Below are 18456 nucleotides of genomic sequence, written 5' to 3' on the forward strand. Positions count from 1 at the left end.
GCAGCGGGTGCAGATGCCTGAACAAAAGAGGAAACTCGGTTGAACTCTTCATCTCCCTGTCTGCCTTATCTGGTCTTTCAAGAGGAGGGTATTCCTTTCACTTCTTGAACTTTCCCAAAGACTTGCAAACTTTTCCAACCATTACTTCCAAGGATCTTTGATGGGGAGAGAAAGCACGGGTGAGCGATGGGGGGGGAAAGCACGGGTGAGCGACTCCGCTCCCTCCCCTCACCTCCGGGCCGGGCTTCTCGCCGGCGGGCTGGCTGGCTGGTGCTGGTCCCCGGGCGAGGAAGCGAGCAAGCGGGCGAGCGGCAGCGGCATTTTCGGGGCGGCACGGGTGAGCGATGGGGAGAGAAAGCACGGGTGAGCGATGGGGGGGGAAAGCACGGGTGAGCGATGGGGAGGGAAAGCACGGTGAGCGATGGGGGGGGAAAGCACGGGTGAGCGATGGGGGGGGAAAGCACGGGTGAGCGATGGGGAGGGAAAGCACGGGTGAGCGATGGGGGGGGAAGCGGCAGCGGCGGTTGTTGGGGGCGCAGCAGGCGAGGCAGCTTCTCTCAGCAGCCTGTTCCGAACGAAGGGACAGTTTTTTTTTGTTGACTGGAGTATAAGCCGAAGTGAAGTTTTTCAGCCCAAAAAGTGGGCTGAAAAATTCGGCTTATACTCAAGTATATACGGTATATGTCACAAAGCCATCTGTCATATTATCCATATGCATTGGATTTACATCTGGGAAGTGTTGTCAACTGGCAGCAGAAGTGCAGATGAGGTGTCTACCTAAGGGCTGCAAATTGATTTTCCAGATTGTGATTTTGAACTTCTAAAACCCTGCGCTCTCCTTTTTTTAGACCACTGATTTGTTCTTCCAAAATGTAAGAACATAAGCAAAACTCCATTGCAGCTGTTTCAAGAAGCTGACAGCAATAAACACACATTATTATAAATTCAAGCTCTAGTATATTAGGCCTTGCTGCCATCATGTGGGCATCTGAAAATGTAAACTGTTTGAGGCCAACTGCTGTCTTCTATCAGGACTAACACTTTATAAAAGCCAAACAACCATTTTCACAATCAAAACAGAAAGATTAATAGAGAAATAATGAGGCACTTTGGAGTAACAAGACAAGTTGCATGAAAATTCAAAAGCAACAGCTTCTAAATAACGCATACTTTCCTTATCAGTGTTTGGCTATATTGGATTATAAAAATCACGTATAAATTTCTTCTTAAATTTAGGATCAAACACGCTTCACAAGTACCGTAAACAGATTAAAAGAAAGACTAAGTTTGCATTTTCTTGAGATTTGACTATCACAGAAAGAGTTCAAGACCAAATAAAAAGATCAGTTATCCCAGGCTTTTGCTTGCATAGAAAGCAATATGCTACAGTTTTATCTTTTTTCCTTTCTAATCTCTCACAAAAAATATAACAAAGAAAGCAATCAACTTTGAAAAACAAATTCTATATGTACATACAAGCAAGAACTCAATTTTCCTGAGGGAACCTCAGATCTATCGGTGTAATTAATGTGTTAGAATTTATTGGTCTGATTGTAATGTTGAAATATATTCTGAACAAAAAAAGTGAAATTTGCCTCTGAAAATCTCTTTGGTTGTACTCTCAAAGCTAGATTTAAGGTACCAAACTTTACAACTGAATGCTGATTTTAGGCAAATGTGCTCTCTTCTGATTTATAGTCTTTGTTCTGGATTCCAACATACTTGAAATGCTATTATGCACATTGTACACTTTCATTCTATAGTGATGATTTTTGAAAGTCCTACATGGAATTTTTTTGGGGAAGTGCTATTTTCTGTTATAAAGGTCCACTCCCAGAGAATAAGCTGATTGAAAGATAAATGTGACTATGAGAGCAGATCAACTGTTAGGCATGAAATTTCAGCAACAGAGTTTAGAAAACACTTGCCATTAACTGCTCTGCTAGTAGCAGGGCAGTTATTTTTGAAAAGTAAAAATAAAAATATGCCCTTACATAATGATGCATCTTAAATATAATGCTTCTGTCCCCATTATTTAAAGCCCAAGTTTCAAATATCTTTTGAATTAAGATCTTCTCTATTCATGAAGAGTCAGAACTCTTCTATCCTTTGCTTAAAAGCTCTTTTGATTTCTTTACTCAGATAAAAAAGCTGGTACCTCTTCTTTAAGTTATGTTTATTTAGCAATACAAGGTATATGTACATTTATGAGAATCCACCTTTGAAACCCATGAAATAGGAGACCTGCACAGGCAGGGAAGGGTCGGAATTGGTGCTGCTCAGTGGCCTTCGGGGCCATCCTGCTTGTCACAATAGTGAAACAGAGGATAAGAAAGAACAGACAAGAAGTGAATCAGTTCACATGGCAGAATCTTTGGGCAGAGACTCCGCAGTAGCCAGCATTAAAACAATCGGGCTCCATAGCCGAACGTCTGTTTAATGCCCTCAAAATAATAACGTTGCCAGCCCTCTTTTGTTCTCTCTTCTTCACTGGCTGGGATGCCCTTCCCTTCTAGGCAAACTTCTGTTTCATCACCCTTGTCGAAGAAGGTCAATATGATAGTTGCAAAGTGTCCTAAGAGAGCCAAATAGATTTCACAATCAGTCATGTAGCAACATTGTAGGAAATACAGGAAAACTAACCACACACTTGGTGACACAGGTGTATAAGTCTACCTCCAGAAAAATTTCTAAAAAATCTTGTGAAATGCTTAAGACTTTACAGCAGTCAATATTTCATTATGATGAGAGAGATTACCACTGCAGCTGATATGGGAATCTCTCAACCAAGGGACAGAGCATTTATCTAAGCCAAGCCTTACGAGGCTTGCACTTTTTTTTCTTGCATTCAGAATAGCTTTATCTGCCTCCTACCATCTCCACTTAGACATCTGTTGCTATGATATCTGCAGCCAAATAACTTACCCTCCGGCCAGGACTTAAATCTCCATTTCATAGCAATCTGCTTTGCAGAAACCTAAAAAAGAAATAGAACTTATCTACCAAGAAACTATTCATGTGGATACCCCAAAAGGGAGAGACTTCATTGGAAAGCCATTGTTACTTAGGTAAAAGTCAAATCCGTACCTGCTATAATGTGTCTCTGAAGTGTTTAATTGCTAGGTGCATGCAGCGCTAAAACAGAGCATTTCCCTTAGAAAAGGAAAAGCATCATTCTCAGATAGCTGAGCAAAATAAAGCTGCCCCTGAGTTGAAACCCCTTGCTTTGCACTGCTTTGCACAGACATCTAAATCTTGCTGTAACCCACTGAATTTACCTGACAATGACTTCTCCCTTACTAGATCTGGAAAAACAAACAAATGTTTCCCCTTTTGAATAATAATAATAATAATAATAATAATAATAATAATAATAATAATAATAATAATAATAATAATAATAATAATAATAATAATAAATAATAATAATAATAACTGCTGCTGCTGCTAGAAGGGACCTTGGAGGTCATCTAGTCCTACCCCCTGCTCAGGCAGGAAACCCTATGCCATTTCAGACAAATGGCTGTCCAGTCTCTTCTAAAAAATCTTATGCCTTATAAAACTACCATGGTTTATTTCCCCAAAGGCACAACCTGGTTCCAATGTAAACATGGTTTATAAGATCAAAATAAGCTGCTCCTTAAGTTGCTACCTTCTTCCGTAAACTGTATTCCTCCTTCCCTGATTTGTTAATGTCTGCACAGCCTCACTACTCAAGAAATGAGGCCAAGCCATGGTTTGCCACAAGCTTTTCATTCTTACGATAAAATTCACAGCAGGAGGCAGGTGGGTAAGTTTAGGTGGCCAATAAAAAGCCCCAAGAGTTGGGCTGGCTCCAGAGAATCCCCTCCTCAGCTATCGTAGCATTCGGGAATAAAATATTAAAGCAAGTGACAGCTACATGACTCTAAGGATGGGCAAAGATAGATGGATCCTGAGAAAACCCTGAAAAGACTAAGCAGAAGGACGGTTGCATCAGAACGTCTCCGGGCCGTAAATTTTCAGTTAATCCTTTCGAAGAAGCCAGAACTGGCAATTGACTTCTTTGCAACTCTTCATTCAAGCCCAGAAGAAAGCCACTTGGCAAAACACTTTCTCTGTTTCTTTCAAAGAGTCTCTTATTGGTTTCTGCCACCTTCCCTTTCCCCGTTTTATTTTCAGCTGTACTCCTTTTCTTTCTCTCTCAATGGAGGGTGATTTCTTTCAATTTTTCTAAGGTTCTCTCTTTCGACTCAGCATAATATCCCTTTCTAAATACTTCCTATTTCACCTGGGATCCTGCCGATCCTCAACCAAAAAGACGCCACGATCCAGCTGATCAGTGGAGACAGCGGCGACTGGACCACCGAAGCCGTCATCACCTTGCCTCTACCAACTCTCAACCTCCCTGCCCACCCTCTCCCCACAGGACATGATGGGCCTGGGTGCAAGCCACGGTGGCAGAGTGGCTTGACCTTACACCTGCAGCCCCATAGAGGTGAGAGCTCTTTGGGGTATGCTTCACCCAGAGTGGGTTCTGGACCACCCCCGGAAACAGAGTCACAACCCATCGTGAGAGGATGGGGAGTGGCCTGCTTCTGGGGTTCACCCAGCCAAGTGGCAGTGGCTGGGTGACGGTCAGATACCCACCTACCCGACTCGACCCTCCTGCCAATTCTCCATCCAGGGGGCTGCCTTCCCAAAAACCCTTGTAACTCTATGCTACTCTAATATTCCAGCACAGACCTACACGCCCTCAGGGGTTCCCCCCTCTCCTGGGTGCGACCCGCCTATACTACATCCAATCTCGATGACGGGCCAGACCATTGGGCCTCTGAGAGATGGCCGGGCAGGGTCAGGGGCCTCCAGCATAAGTCCAACAAGAGGCCCCTGGTTAAGTTCCTAGTTAAGTTCTTTGTCGGGTTAGGGAGGGGGGCGGGAAAAGACTATGGTTGTTCGGTGAAGGGGGGCCTTCCAACTACCATAGCGCAGGCCGGGCCTACGACCGTTCACGAAGGTGAGGAACGTGGGCCAGTCGCCGACAAAGCCCAGTGGCGAGCTGACGAACAACCAATTCCCAGGATGGTGGGGAACGGCAGAAGGTGCACAAGCAGAGGGCCGTATCGACACCGGGAGGGTCATCTCCGCTCTGTACAAGCGGTGAGACGCTCCGACCCTCTGTACTTCCCCCGAGGACCCGGCAGCGAAGATGTGCAGCCTCCTAAGCTCAGGCTGGTCTACCTAAATGCCAGGTCCGTTGCTAACAAGGCTCACCTTGTTCGTGACCTAGTGGAGAGTGAGCACGCAGACCTGGCTTGCATCACGGAAACCTGGCTAGGCCCAGAGGGTGGTGTCCCTCTGGTTGACCTCTGCCCGCCTGGTTTCCAGGTGCTGCACCAGCCTCGGGCCCATGGTAGGGGCGGAGGAGTGGCAGTAATCATCAGGGAGATCCTTAGCCCGCGGGAGACCACCGTCCCTCAGATAGTCGGGTGTGAGTCTCTCTTCCTGAGATACGGTCCGGGGGCGCAGTTGGGCCTGCTGCTGGCATACCTTCCACCTAATCGTGCAGCGGCAGCCCTGCCTAAGCTACTCGATGTCCTCTCAGGGTTGGTGGTTGAATTCCCCAAACTCATGGTCTTGGGCGACTTTAACCTACCGTCCCTGGGAGGATCGTCCGAACTAGCTCGGGAGTTCATGGCTTCCATGGCGGCCATGGACCTGTCGCAAATAATTTCTGGACCGACTCATGAGGGAGGCCACACCCCCGACTTGGTGTTCTTATCTGGACGGTGGCGTGATGATATCGGTGGGGGCTCCACGACCGTTACGCCCCTGTCATGGACCGATCATCACCTCCTACGACTAGACTTCCCCTTTGCCACCCCCCGCTGTGGGTGCACGGTGCCAACCAGATGGTACCGCCCCAGGCGCCTAATGGACCCTGACAGGTTCCAGGCAGCGCTTGGGAACCCACCTGCACTCCCTGCTCACAGCTCGGTGGACGCCTTAGTGGAAGCCTGGGAAAGGGCAGCCACGGAGGCGCTGGACCGAGTTGTACCCCTGCGGCCCCTGACCCGGCGCAGATCCCAGCGAGCCCCATGGTTCACCGTGGAGCTCCGGGAGATGAAGCGTCGGAGACGGGGCCTAGAGAGCCGTTGGAGATCCAGTCGATCTGAATCCGACCGACTGCGACTAAGAATCCTCACCAGGTCTTATCTCGCAGCGATAAGGGTGGCGAAATCCAACTACTTTTCCACCCTCATCGCGTCCGCAGATAATCGCCCGGCTGCCTTGTTCAGAGTGACTTGCTCCCTACTGAACCAAGAGGTGAGGGAGGAACCCTTACAGGGTCGAGCCGAGGAATTTGGTCAATATCTGTTGGATAAAATCGCTCGGATTCGAACCGGCCTGGACTCCAACTGGGCAGAGTTGGAGGAACAGGACATGGACAGTCTTGTCGACGTCACCTGGGAGGAATTTGATCCTGTGACTCCAAAGGAAGTGGACAGGATTATGAGGAGGTTGAGCTCCTCCACATGCTTACTGGACCCGTGCCCTTCCTGGCTGGCCTATGCAGCTCGAGAGGGGACACGAGGCTGGTTTCAGGCGGTCATCTCTGCTTCTCTGAGTGAGGGTCACTTCCCCGCCTCCTTGAAGGAGGCGGTGGTGAGACCTCTACTCAAGAAGCCCACCTTGGACCCAACCTCATTGAATAGCTTTCGTCCAGTCTCCAACCTTCGCTTCCTTGCGAAGGTTGTTGAGAGTGTGGTGGCGCATCAACTTCCTCAGGTCCTGGATGAAGCGGTTTATCTTGACGCGTGCCAATCGGGCTTCAGGCCGGGCTACAGCACGGAGACGGCATTGGTCGCTCTGATGAATGATCTCTGGAGGGCCCGGGACAGGGGCCATTCCTCTGTCCTAGTCTTATTAGACCTTTCGGCGGCTTTCGATACCATCGACCATGGTATCTTGCTGCGGCGCCTCAGGGGACTGGGAGTGGGAGGCACGGTTCTGCGGTGGTTCTCCTCCTTTCTCCTGGGTCGCTCGCAGTCGGTGCTGGCAGGAGGACGGAGGTCGACTCCGAGGCCTCTCGTTTGCGGAGTCCCTCAGGGGTCGGTTCTCTCGCCTCTCCTGTTCAACATCTACATGAAACCGCTGGGTGAGATCATTCGTGGTTTTGGAGTAGGGTACCATCAGTATGCTGATGACACCCAGCTTTTCATCTCAACTCCAAACAGCATCAGTGATGCCCTCGACGTGATGTCCCGTTGCGTGGAAGCGGTCCGGGAATGGATGGGGAGGAACAGGCTTCAACTCAACCCGGACAAGACTGAATGGCTGTACATACCGGCAAGCCAGGATACTCAGAACATTCCATCCCTTAACATCGGGGATGAGTTATTACCCCCTGTTGATAGGGCCCGCAACCTGGGTGTCCTCCTAGTCCAGGGGTCGGCAACCCGCGGCTCCGGAGCCGCATGCGGCTCTTTGAGCCGTCTTCTGCTCAATGGAGAGTGGCACCGCCCGTTTGGAGAGGTGCGCGCGCACCTCCCCGAATGGGCGGAGGTGCGCACGCACCTCCCCAAACCTTTGGAGAGGTGCGCGCGTACCTCCGCGCGAACGGGCCGCGGCGTCGCTCTTTGAGGAAGCTGCCGCGGCCCGTCTGCAAAGCTGCCGAAAGCGGCAGCTTTGCAGATGGGCCACGGCAGCTTCCTCAAAGAGCGACGCCGCGGCCCGTTCCGAGAGGTGCGCGCGCACCTCTCCGAACGACCGGAGGTGCGCGCGCACCTCCCCAAACCTTTGGAGAGGTGCGCGCGTACCTCCGGGCGAACGGGCAGCAGTGCCGCTCTTTGAGGAAGCTGCCGCGGCCCGTCTGCAAAGCTGCCGAAAGCGGCAGCTTTGCAGATGGGCCGTCGCCGTCGGGCAACCGGGAACCGGTTCCATCTCACTTTTTTAAAAAATGGCAACCGCGTGCGCATGCGCAAAACGTTTTTTTGCGCATGCGCGTGCATGGACACACGCACGCGGCTCCCAGTTTTTTTAATTTGTGATGGAACCGGTTCCCGGTGGCTCTTTTCCTTTTTTAGGTTGCCGACCCCTGTCCTAGACTCACAGCTATCCCTGGAAGATCACATAGGAGCTGTGACCAAGGGGGCCTTCTCCCGGGTTCGACTGGTGCGCCAACTACGGCCTTATCTGGACCTGGATGCCTTACGTACAGTCACCCATGCTCTTGTGACCTCTCGCCTTGACTACTGTAACGCTCTCTACATGGGGCTGCCCTTGAGAGCCACTCGGAAGCTTCAACTGGTGCAGAGTGCAGCTGCACGGACACTTTTGGGGGCCTCCCGATACTCCCATATCACACCTCTCCTCCGTGAGCTGCACTGGCTTCCGGTTGCCTTCCGAGTGAAATTCAAGGTGCTAACAATGACATACAAAGCCCTACATGGCATGGGTCCGGACTACCTATGGGAGCACCTTCTGCCAACGTCAACACCCCTCCGTCCTGTGCGCTCCCACAGAGAGGGCCTCCTCAGGGTGCCACCGCTCAAAGAATGTCGGCTGGTGGTCCCCAGGGGGAGGGCATTCTCAGTGGGTGCGCCAACCCTCTGGAACTGCTTGCCTACCGAAATCCGGATGGCCCCCGACCTCCGCACCTTCCGGCGCGAATTAAAAACTTACCTGTTCCAGCAGTCCGGCCTGGCCTGATAGCTCTTGGGGTCTCAGTTATTATTATTACTATTGTTTCTGACTATTGTTCAACTGTATACCTACCTTACTCTGTACACCGCCCCGAGTCCCTCGGGAGAAGGGCGGTATATAAAAACAAATAAATAAATAAATAAATCTTCTTGTGTGATTCCATACACCAACCATCAACATCAAGCAGTCCAGCACTGCCCAGAGAGGTACTTCTCGCCTCTTCTCTTCCCCTCAACTTGAAATCCCTTTACCCTTTTCTTTCCAAGAAAAACCTTTACCTCTTTGGTTTCTGTTCCAAGATAAATGTCCCTTTCAATGGGCTCAAGTATCATCTCTTAGCATTAGTGAATTCTGCTTGTGAATATACTCAGTGGTGGGATTCAAATATGTGAACAACCGGTTCTCTGTGTGGATGCCGCTTCTGGAAGTCCATTCTGGGCCTGGGCAACAAAAAAATTAGCTACCGGTTCTGCCAAAGTGGTGGGAACCGGCTGAATCCCGCCACCGATTATACTGTTTCCTCTTTTAAATATCTTGTTGCCATTTTTTGCTTTGACAAGATTTTTTTTCCTTCTCTTTTGCTATGAGCAGAAGCTTTCCTGCCACATCTTTCTATTTTGATTTTTCAGTCCACTCTGTACAGTATATGCCCCGTTAATCTCTTCTCAAAATTACTTACTTCCCTTATATTACTCTGAATTCACCTCTCCTTTTTCTTAGCAAAGTGAAGGGAATTCAATTCCCCATCTCTCACAAATCTGAATGTATTAAATTTCTCACAGATTGTAAAATGTTTGTTGATTCCCCTTCCCAATTTCTCCACCTTGCTTTCAAGCTTATCTTGCATAGCCTTTTTGTAGACTGTCAAATACAATATTTGCAATTATGATATGCTAATTCGGACAAGCGCTGGCTCTTTGGCTTTGAAATGGAGATGAGCACCAGCCCCTAGAGTCGGAAACGACTAGCACGCATGTGCGGGGGAACCTTTACCTTTTAATTATTTAACAAGGGATGTGCTGGCTCAGCAGTTAAAAGTGCTGAGCTTGTCAGCTGGGGAACCGACAGCCTGGGTTCGAGATTCAAGTTCCGTGCAACAGTGTGAGCATGCAAATGCAAGTAGACTAATAGGTACCACTTTGGTGGGAAGGTAACAGCGGTCCATGCTGGCCACATGACCACAGAAATTGTCTTAGGACAGGGGTGTCAAACTCAATTTCATTGAGTGCCGCATCAGCATTGCGGTTGCCCTCAAGGGGCCGGGTGGGTATGGCCTGGGTGGGCGTGGCCTACTGGGTGGGTGTGGCTAGAGTGCGTATAGCCTACTGGGTGGGCATGGCCAACTCTACATCATTCGCATCAAGGGTGCCTATGGGAGCCTGGGCAGGAGTGGGACAGATCTGAGGGTCTCTGGCAGAAGGAAAGTCTCTGGGCCAGGGCCAAGGCAGTGGGGGCCGTTCCCTCACTGTTTCCAGGATGGCTTCGCGGGCCACATGAAACCACTTCGCAGGCCGGATCCAGCCCCCGGGCCTTGTGTTTGACATGTCTGTCTTAGGATAACGCTGACTCCCTCGGCCAAGAAACAGAGATGACCACTGTGCTCTACTGGACAGGGAAATCTTTATCTTTACCTAATTATTTGACATATGTGCACTAGCCTTTATTCATACAATTTACACACTTGACGAGATCATGCAAGCAAAGAGATCACTGTCCAAAGGAAAGACACTGTCCAACTTCCAAATAACACACAAACAACTCATCGTTACTAATGAACTTACTAGTTCAAGGAACTCGCCAGTGACACTCCCATTTAATAATTGGAACTTTCCTCCTTTATCAGCCTCCACAACAGCAGGTGAGTGAGTAAAAGCTTGCACCATCTAAAAAAATAAAATCCAGCATTAATAGTCTCATTATTAGACTTTCTAGTTTCCAGGTCTCAACTACTAACTTTCACTGATACTTTTAAAGATTAGAGCAGTTTCATGGATGAAGGCAATAGTAGCTCTTCCTATTTCTCGTGGTATTTTCAAATCAGGGAAAGAGTGCTTCAAATCAGGACCTTTTATTCTGAGAGAATATAATGCCGAGAAGAAGTGAAGTGGCTCTTTTCCTTGGAATATTCTGGAGGCATCTCTGCTATATAACAAGTTGATCACTGCTCTCTAACTATAACGCTAAGTAGGATACCTGGGGAGGGGAAGGAGATTGATGGCAAACCATACCAAAAAGCCTATTTATTTATTTATTTATTTATTTATTTGATTTATATACCGCCCTTCTCCCGAAGGACTCAGGGCGGTGTACAGGGCAATAAAAATAAGAATACAGGATACAAGATTTAAAGTTAAATGATTGTGCCCAATGTAGTAAGTTAGTTAAAAATAATGTTAAAACCCCAAGCCCATCAGACCAGGCCGGCTTGTTTGAATAGATAAGTTTTTAGATCACGCCGGAAGGAGCGAAGGTCGGGGGCCATCCGTAGTTCAGCCGGTAAGCGGTTCCAAAGGATTGGTGCGCCCACCGAGAATGCTCTCCCCCTGGGGGTCACCAGCCGACATTCTCTAACCGGTGGTACCCTGAGGAGGCCCTCTCTGTGGGAGCGTACAGGACGGAGGGAAGTTGACGCCGGCAGTAGGTGCTCCCGTAGGTAATCCGGACCCATGCCATGTAGGGCTTTGTATGGGGCCAGAAATATATATGGGGCCAGAAATGGCACAGAACATCTATAGAAAGTCCTGTATTAACCTACCTCTTGGGTAATGAATACTCTGTAGAGATCCTCTGGGGATGTCAGGAAAATATCCTTCAAATTTATCTTGCAGGTAGGAATCTTAACACCTACTGATTTAGATGTAGAACTGTTGCCAGCAACCTGTTCATTAATCTAAAACAGTATCACACATTACACAATTAAAATGCCTCTTAGTTGCTTCTGAGCTATAGACATCTCAAAAAGGTCTTCAGATAAAGCTAATCGCTGCATTACTTCCAACTGTGGTGGCAGCAAAGATATGAACTTGCAGCTCATCTTGTTTCTGGCTGGAACCCACCAATCCCTGACAGCAAACTATGATATATATGATAGCATACAAAATAGCCCACCTTTTGCATTGGCTACATAATTTGAGTAATTCATGTCACAGAATATACAGTGTGTGTGTGTGTGTGTGTGTGTGTGTGTGTGTGTATATATATATATATATATATATATATATATATATATATATATATATATATATATATATATATATATATATGTATGTATGTATGTATGTATGTATGTATGTATATGTTTGGTCATTCGGGTTTTTCCCCGCGTATATATTCCAGAATGCAGTATTTAAAGCTTAGGACAACTTTATACTATGCTATTTAATATGTAAAGAAATCCTCTTGTCTTTTGAGTGACATTTAAGAAAAAGCACTAAGAAAAGAATCCTTTAAAACCATTTTGCCTAGACTTTCTAAACTCATATTACTTCAAACTGGGTACTCTAAAGCTTACCTTGTGCTTATCTGCTTTATGCACAGGATGATTCTGTGGCTCTGACTGTTCACCATTTACTGTAGGCAGAATCATGCCTTGGGTAAATTCTGAAAAATATTAAGAACTGGTGTTCAAAAAACTACTATACAAGACCTTAAAAACAAATACCACAAAAACAAACCTGATCTCCAGAAAGCCAATTTAAGAATATCTGTAGAGCCACTGGGACTATTACACTATAGCTAACAGTGATAGGCAACTTTTTATATCCAGAGGTCACACCTTCAATTATTTATTTTTTCAGCTTCTGAAGGCTATAAGGAATGCTCCAACTATGAACATAATAACCTTGAATTCTCTTTATGATTTAATATAAAAACCACTTTGTTCCTAAATCCATTCTTCTTTTCCTTTTAAAAGCTAACAGTGCAGCAGAAAGTTGCTTTGTCCCTTCTGTACCTGTTTTAAGAGTGCTGATGTAAGTTTCCATAGCGTTGCTGATCTGCTTTGCACCTTCTTGCTTCATCAAGTATAGCAGGTTTGTATCTGGTTCATCTTTTGCAAGACTAACACTGATCTAAGAGTAGCAGGAAAAATGATATATTATCTCAATAGAACATGTCTGCTTTTACCATATATATCATATATTGCTTCGTAAAATCATTTCCTCAGAAAATATCAAAATATTTTACGCCTTTGTATATTAGAAGCAATAGGGAAGCAGCCTGTGCATATGACTGCTCATTTAGGAGGTCTGAGACCAAACAGAAACTCTGCGTTTTGGAAGTTTTCTTCTGCAAAGAGTATGAAATGCTTTTGTTCCAGTACACTGGTGCTGGTAATGACCTATAAAGCCCTACATGGCTTGGGTCCGGGATATCTGAGGGAACACCTGCTGCCGGCATCAAGTTCCCTTCGTCCAGTGCGCTCCCACAGGGAGGGTCTTCTCAGGGTGCCACCGGTAAGAGATTGCCGGTGGACGACACCCAGGGATAGGGCCTTCTCAGTGGGTGCGCCTGCCCTCTGGAACCAGCTGCCAGTGGAGCTGAGGACTGCCCCCGACCTCCGTTCATTCCGCCAGGACCTGAAGACCTGGCTCTTCGAGCTCTCTGGCCTAGGCTGAGGATTAATCTTATTTTAACTGGGTTTTTATTTATACAGGGACAAATGTAATTTTTTTTTAAACTTGTTTTTAACTTTTGTATCTGGTTTTTAATTACCCTGTAAACCGCCCTGAGTCCTTCGGGAAAGGGCGGTATATAAATGTAATAAAATAAATAAATAAATAAATAAATACTTCAGATCTCTGGGTAAGGGACAGCAGGAATTAAGAACAGAAAAAAAACAAGTATATCAATAGTGGTAGCTAAGGGAAAGAAAGAAAAGCAAAGTTTGAGGGGGGGGGAAGGATAAATCATTCTGGGAGTTGCTGAGGAGATAAAGGTGATCCATATTAGCTTTGCCTACCCTACCCTGTATAACATCCCTCCAGATGTTGTTTTAGCTGAAACCTACAACAAGCTAAACATTTCAAGTTCTATTTCTGTCAAATTGTGGGCCAATTCAAAACAGTCTGGCAAAACTCCCAAAATGTGATGGTTTGTTATGAGCACAGAACAAAATATATTTCCTATTTTGAGCACACCTCTTTATGTCACAATTTATGATACACCCACCTGCTAAAAAAAAATCAAGCAGAGAAATGAAGGGGAACCAAAATCCTCCAAAAACAACAGTAATGAGATCTGCAATTCATTTCCAATGAAACAGCTTTGAGAACTATCAAATTTACCTCAATGTCATCGATATCATTTTCATCTGAAAGATTGGGAATCTCCACATGACCTTTATATTTCACACCTGTTTTCGAGGTACCTACAATACAGCAATGTTTTAAATTAAATTTTAATTTTAAATTAAAGCCTTGGTTCAATTTCACTTTCCCAACAAAGTTTAACAAGTTTTGTCATTCTAGAAATAGAAATATAAATGCTTCAGTCCTTTGTATTTCTTTTAAAACACTACAGAGATCCTGATTTTGTGATAATATCTAGTATTAACAACATTCGTCTTCTTGCATAAAAATAAAATTGCAACTCACCTTTCCAAGCCAATTTAATGTTCCATTCATAGAAGAAAATCAATTTTCCTTTGCGGTTGTTGATAGAGGCTTCCCCATCTAATTTACTCACTTCTGTCACTTCACAAGTCCCCTCTGCATTCTCTACTCTAATGGCCAGAAAAAGTGTTTTCAGCTTCTCTGATGACCAGTTAGATGCATCTCTTTCAGTCCTAAGAGGGGGGGAAAAGGAAATAGTGCAATAGCACACACTTTACATTTATGCTTATATATAATAAAATGTTTCAAGTAGGATTTACTTAAACATGCAGTGTTGTATATTTTGCACTGAACTGTATCAAGAATTTGTAATTTGTTCACCTCTGCAAATTTTGTTACTGGTTCACTTTCATTATCTTTCTTCCTCAACTTAATATTGGTGCAAGAAAAAAAAATATGGAAAAAACAGCTGACAATCTCAATGGTTCTACACTCGTTTTCTTTGGGAGTGAATTGGCAATTCAAAAAGATACAGGACCCCTTACTATTTCCTGCGCTACAACTTTATTTAATGTAGTTGCTCACTCTTTTCTCTCTTAAGATATCCCACAGTCTAAGAAATAACCACCATTCCCTCATGACACACTAGTAGTGCTCATGTTTCTAGTTATCCAAAGAGGGGCTATATTTTATTTATTTATTTATTTTATTACATTTATATACCGCCCTTTCCCGAAGGACTCAGGGCGGTTTACAGGGTGATTAAAAAACCAAGATACAAAAGTTAAAAACAAGTTTATAGTCTGCATTTAATGTGCTAAGCAAAAAGGACTGAAGATCCCAGGGGGAAGAAGCAACCAGCACTTATAACCATGACTGCATGGAACCTATCTTGTTTTGTAATACAATGCTTTGTGTTGCTCTCCCTAAATAGTGTAACATAATAGTCTCTTTACATTGCAAAAAGCATTTTACCCAAGTAATCTAATATTGCACATTTTGGGTTTTTTTCCCAATAGTCAGGTGATTATCTGAATCTGCCAACTTATTCAAAATTCATTTTTCACTATATGTTCTAAGTGCTGCAAGTCACAATAAGGGCATTCCAAAAATTCTGTTTCATACTACATAATGTTCAGATGTGGCTCTTCTATAAGCAGGGCCATTAAATAAACTGCAGAAACTTCTTCTGAAGTTCGTTTATGGCATGTTGTGAATCAGGAATCCTATTCCATCTTCTCCAAGCAAGGAGTAACTGAAAGCCAAGAAATTTGACAGCTTTTGCCTCTTGTTTGCTAATATGGGAAAAAGCCAGAACTCTTGGTTTGCATATTACTATAAGTAAACTTTTTAGTCTTTCCCACTAGTAAGAAGAGCTAAATGAGCCAAATTTGCATAGTCATTATTTTGATTACAATGACACGAGCAGGTAAACATAAAGTCTCACTTTGGTTGAGCTTAACTCCTAGTGACTCATGGGCACCTCCAATGTTGTTTCCTTGGCAATAATGAGGAGTTTGCCAATGACTTTTTCTAGGGTTTACTCTATACATATGAGATTTCCTTACGGTCTACCTTTTAAATACAAACATGGCCTAGCTTTTTCCAAGACCAGTCAGGCTTTGCTGGGTGCTTCTACCTCTTGTAGTAAAAGATCAAAACCTGAACTTCTGACATGAAAATCAATGTGCAAGACCAACTGACTGTGGATAACTATTCTATATCTATAGAATTTTCAAGCGTTTTATTTTTGGCAATAAAAGAATGTCCTTCCTAAACCAGATTAAAATTAATCCAATATTCGTATAATTCAATATTCTGTCTCCAAAAGTGGCTCTTGATAAACTTACACAGTCTGATGATAACAGTTGTTCTCTTTGTTACTGGAACCTGGCACATAGATTATAATTGTACAAAGAGGTTCTGCGTAGTTATGGAGATTGTCCAATCAACAATGGATTAATCTGCAATAAAATTAATTTGATTTGTATAACCCAGCAATTTCTGGTCACAGAATATTGTATTAGATAAATATAATCTAGGAAGGAGATTCTTTTCTTACAGAAAAATCCATAAACGTCCTAAGGTAGAAAGACACAAAGTACCTGTCCCCTAATGAACTGGTCTTCCACTTCTGCCATAAGCAAAATTCTTCATTTTCTACATTTTGTAATTAATTTTATATTACTATGTTAAATATGTTTTCCTTGTTCTCAAACTGCTTACCTAGACAACATGGAACTCATATACTACAGAGAGCATAGTTTCTCTTCATCCATATAATACCATCTTTGTGGCTAGTAAGTGAGCAAATCTGTCAAAATACAGGTTTTCCTTGACTTACAAACTCAATTGAGCCCCAAATTTCTGTTGCTAAGCAAGACATTTGTTAAGTGAATTTTGCCCCATTTTCTAACCTTTCTTGCCACACTTGTTAAATGAATCACTGCACATGTTAAATTAGTAATACGGTTGTTAAGTGAATCTATCTTCCCCACTGACTTTGCTTGTCAGGATATCACAAAAGGGGATCACATGACCCCAGGCCACCGCAACCGTCATAAATATGAGTCAGTTGCCAAGCGGCTGAATTTCGACCACATGATCATGGGAATGCTGTAAAAGTCGTAAGTGTGAAAAACAGTCATGTCGCTTTTTCCAGTGCTGTTGTAACTTCAAACAGTCACTCAACAAACTATTGCAAGTCGAGGACTACCCGTAATAGCCTAAAATGATTTTAAAAGGTCAGGCAAAATAACAAAATACCACATGACATGAAAATAAAATCCAGTCAAGGCTGGATTGCGTACCCTTTCAGAATCTAAAATTATTAAAAATTCTACCACAACTTCTCTTCACCATTGCCGTTCTCTGATGTTGTCGACGGGCCTTGGAGACAGGAAAAAACCGGACCTAGCGTAACACCTGAATTTGTATGCCCAATACAGTGGCCAACACAGAAACTGCAGGCAGCTACTCCACGGCTCCCCTATATTTTTTAAAAGCAGCTTGATATATCGGAAAAACCGCATTGATTTCTACGTCAGGAGAAAACTACCGGCTTGTGCAGGTAATTGCTAATGAAAAGAACTCTGCTGGTTTCTGAGACATTAGACCAGGGGTCTTCAAACTTGGCCCTTTTATGACTTGTGGACTTCAACTCCCAGAATTCCTCAGCCAGCTTTGCTGGCTGAGGAATTCTGGGAGTTGAAGTCCACAAGTCATAAAAGGGCCAAGTTTGAAGACCCCTGCGATTAGACTGTTTCTGTTTCGGACAAGAGAAATACCGTCATTCAGTGAAGTAAAAGAAAAGGTACCCCGCGGCCAGGTGGTTTTCTCTATTCCCCTGCCCTCTCCCCACCCCCACCCCACCCAGATTTCTCGCTTTTCTGAGTAACTGTCAATCCATGTCAATCCCGCCCGTCCTTGGGAAGAAGTCCCCGTGGATGCCGGCCAAGGTCCCCGCGGAGAAAACGCCCGGCACGAAGAGGGATGGATGCCTGGGAAGCCCGGGCGAAGTGGCCGGGCGAGCAAGAAGAGAGGCGGGAACCGGGAGCGCCTGGTCCTGGCGGCGGCGGCAGCTGCACCAGCAGCAGCAGCAGCTCCAAGGGCTGAAAGCAGCCGCCCCTTTCTGGCTGCCTCCTCTCACCCACCAGTGCCAGTTATTGACGTTGGTTGCATCGGCGCGCTGCTCGACGATCCAGCGCGGATCCCCTTCTCCCCACTTGGCCATCAGCGCCCCGAAGAACCGGCTCCCGCCGCCACCGCCGCCGCGTCCGCTCCTGTCGAAAGCCGAGCGCTGCCTCCTTTCCTCGCCTCTGGAAGCTACTAGAAGCGCCGGTACCGCGCCGCCTCCCGACTTCCGTCACCGGCCCAGCTTCCTTCCGTCCGTCCCTCCTCCTCTCCTCTCCCCACCCCTCCCCTCCACAGAAGTGCCATAGAAACGGAAGGGGCACGGGGGGACAGAGCGGCCGCCGCCCTGGATGGGAGGCCGGCGCGATAGCCGCTAGGGCAGGGGTAGGCAACCTCGGCTCTTTGATGACTCATGGACTTCAACTCCCAGAATTCCTGAGCCAGCCAAGCTGGCTCAGGAATTCTGGGAGTTGAAGTCTATGAGTCATCAAAGAGCCGAGGTTGCCTACCCCTGCGCTAGGGGAAAGCGGCAGCGGAGGGTTACGGGCGGGGGGGGGGGAATACGCGCGCTGCTCTTGGGGTTTGG

At 45.7% G+C, this 18456-nt stretch overlaps 1 protein-coding gene across 2 annotated transcripts; it reads right to left on the reverse strand.

Annotated features, from left to right (window-relative positions):
• Positions 1-2159: 2159 nt before the first annotated feature.
• Positions 2160-18082, reverse strand: AHSA1 (activator of HSP90 ATPase activity 1). Of its 2 annotated transcripts, XM_081319887.1 has the most exons (9): positions 17891-18082; positions 14280-14470; positions 13971-14053; positions 12638-12755; positions 12197-12285; positions 11441-11575; positions 10467-10568; positions 2926-2977; positions 2160-2575 (listed from the first exon to the last, which is right to left on the reverse strand). In XM_081319887.1, exons 1-9 carry the CDS (start codon positions 17968-17970, stop codon positions 2403-2405), a joined length of 1023 nt encoding a protein of 340 aa, XP_081176013.1. In that variant the 5' UTR covers positions 17971-18082; the 3' UTR covers positions 2160-2402. The 2 variants fall into 2 exon arrangements, with proteins under 2 accessions (XP_081176013.1, XP_081176014.1); XM_081319888.1 differs by lacking the exon at positions 11441-11575.
• Between the last annotated feature and the right edge of the window lie 374 nt (positions 18083-18456).

This window comes from Vipera berus (genome assembly GCF_964194415.1).
Source record: "Vipera berus genome assembly, chromosome: 1".
Taxonomy (NCBI): Eukaryota; Metazoa; Chordata; class Lepidosauria; order Squamata; family Viperidae; genus Vipera; species Vipera berus.

What these genes read in the sequence shown, in the direction of transcription:
- AHSA1 (XM_081319887.1), bottom strand. Translation starts at nt 17,970, where the DNA reads ATGGCCAAGTGGGGAGAAGGGGATCCGCGCTGGATCGTCGAGCAGCGC. An exon ending in AACGTCAATAACTGGCACTG is followed by an intron (nt 14,471 to 17,890) that starts GTGGGTGAGAGG and finishes CCCCCCTCTTAG; the next exon opens with GACTGAAAGAGATGCATCTA. An exon ending in GAGTATTCATTACCCAAGAG is followed by an intron (nt 10,569 to 11,440) that starts GTAGGTTAATAC and finishes TTATTTTTTTAG; the next exon opens with ATGGTGCAAGCTTTTACTCA.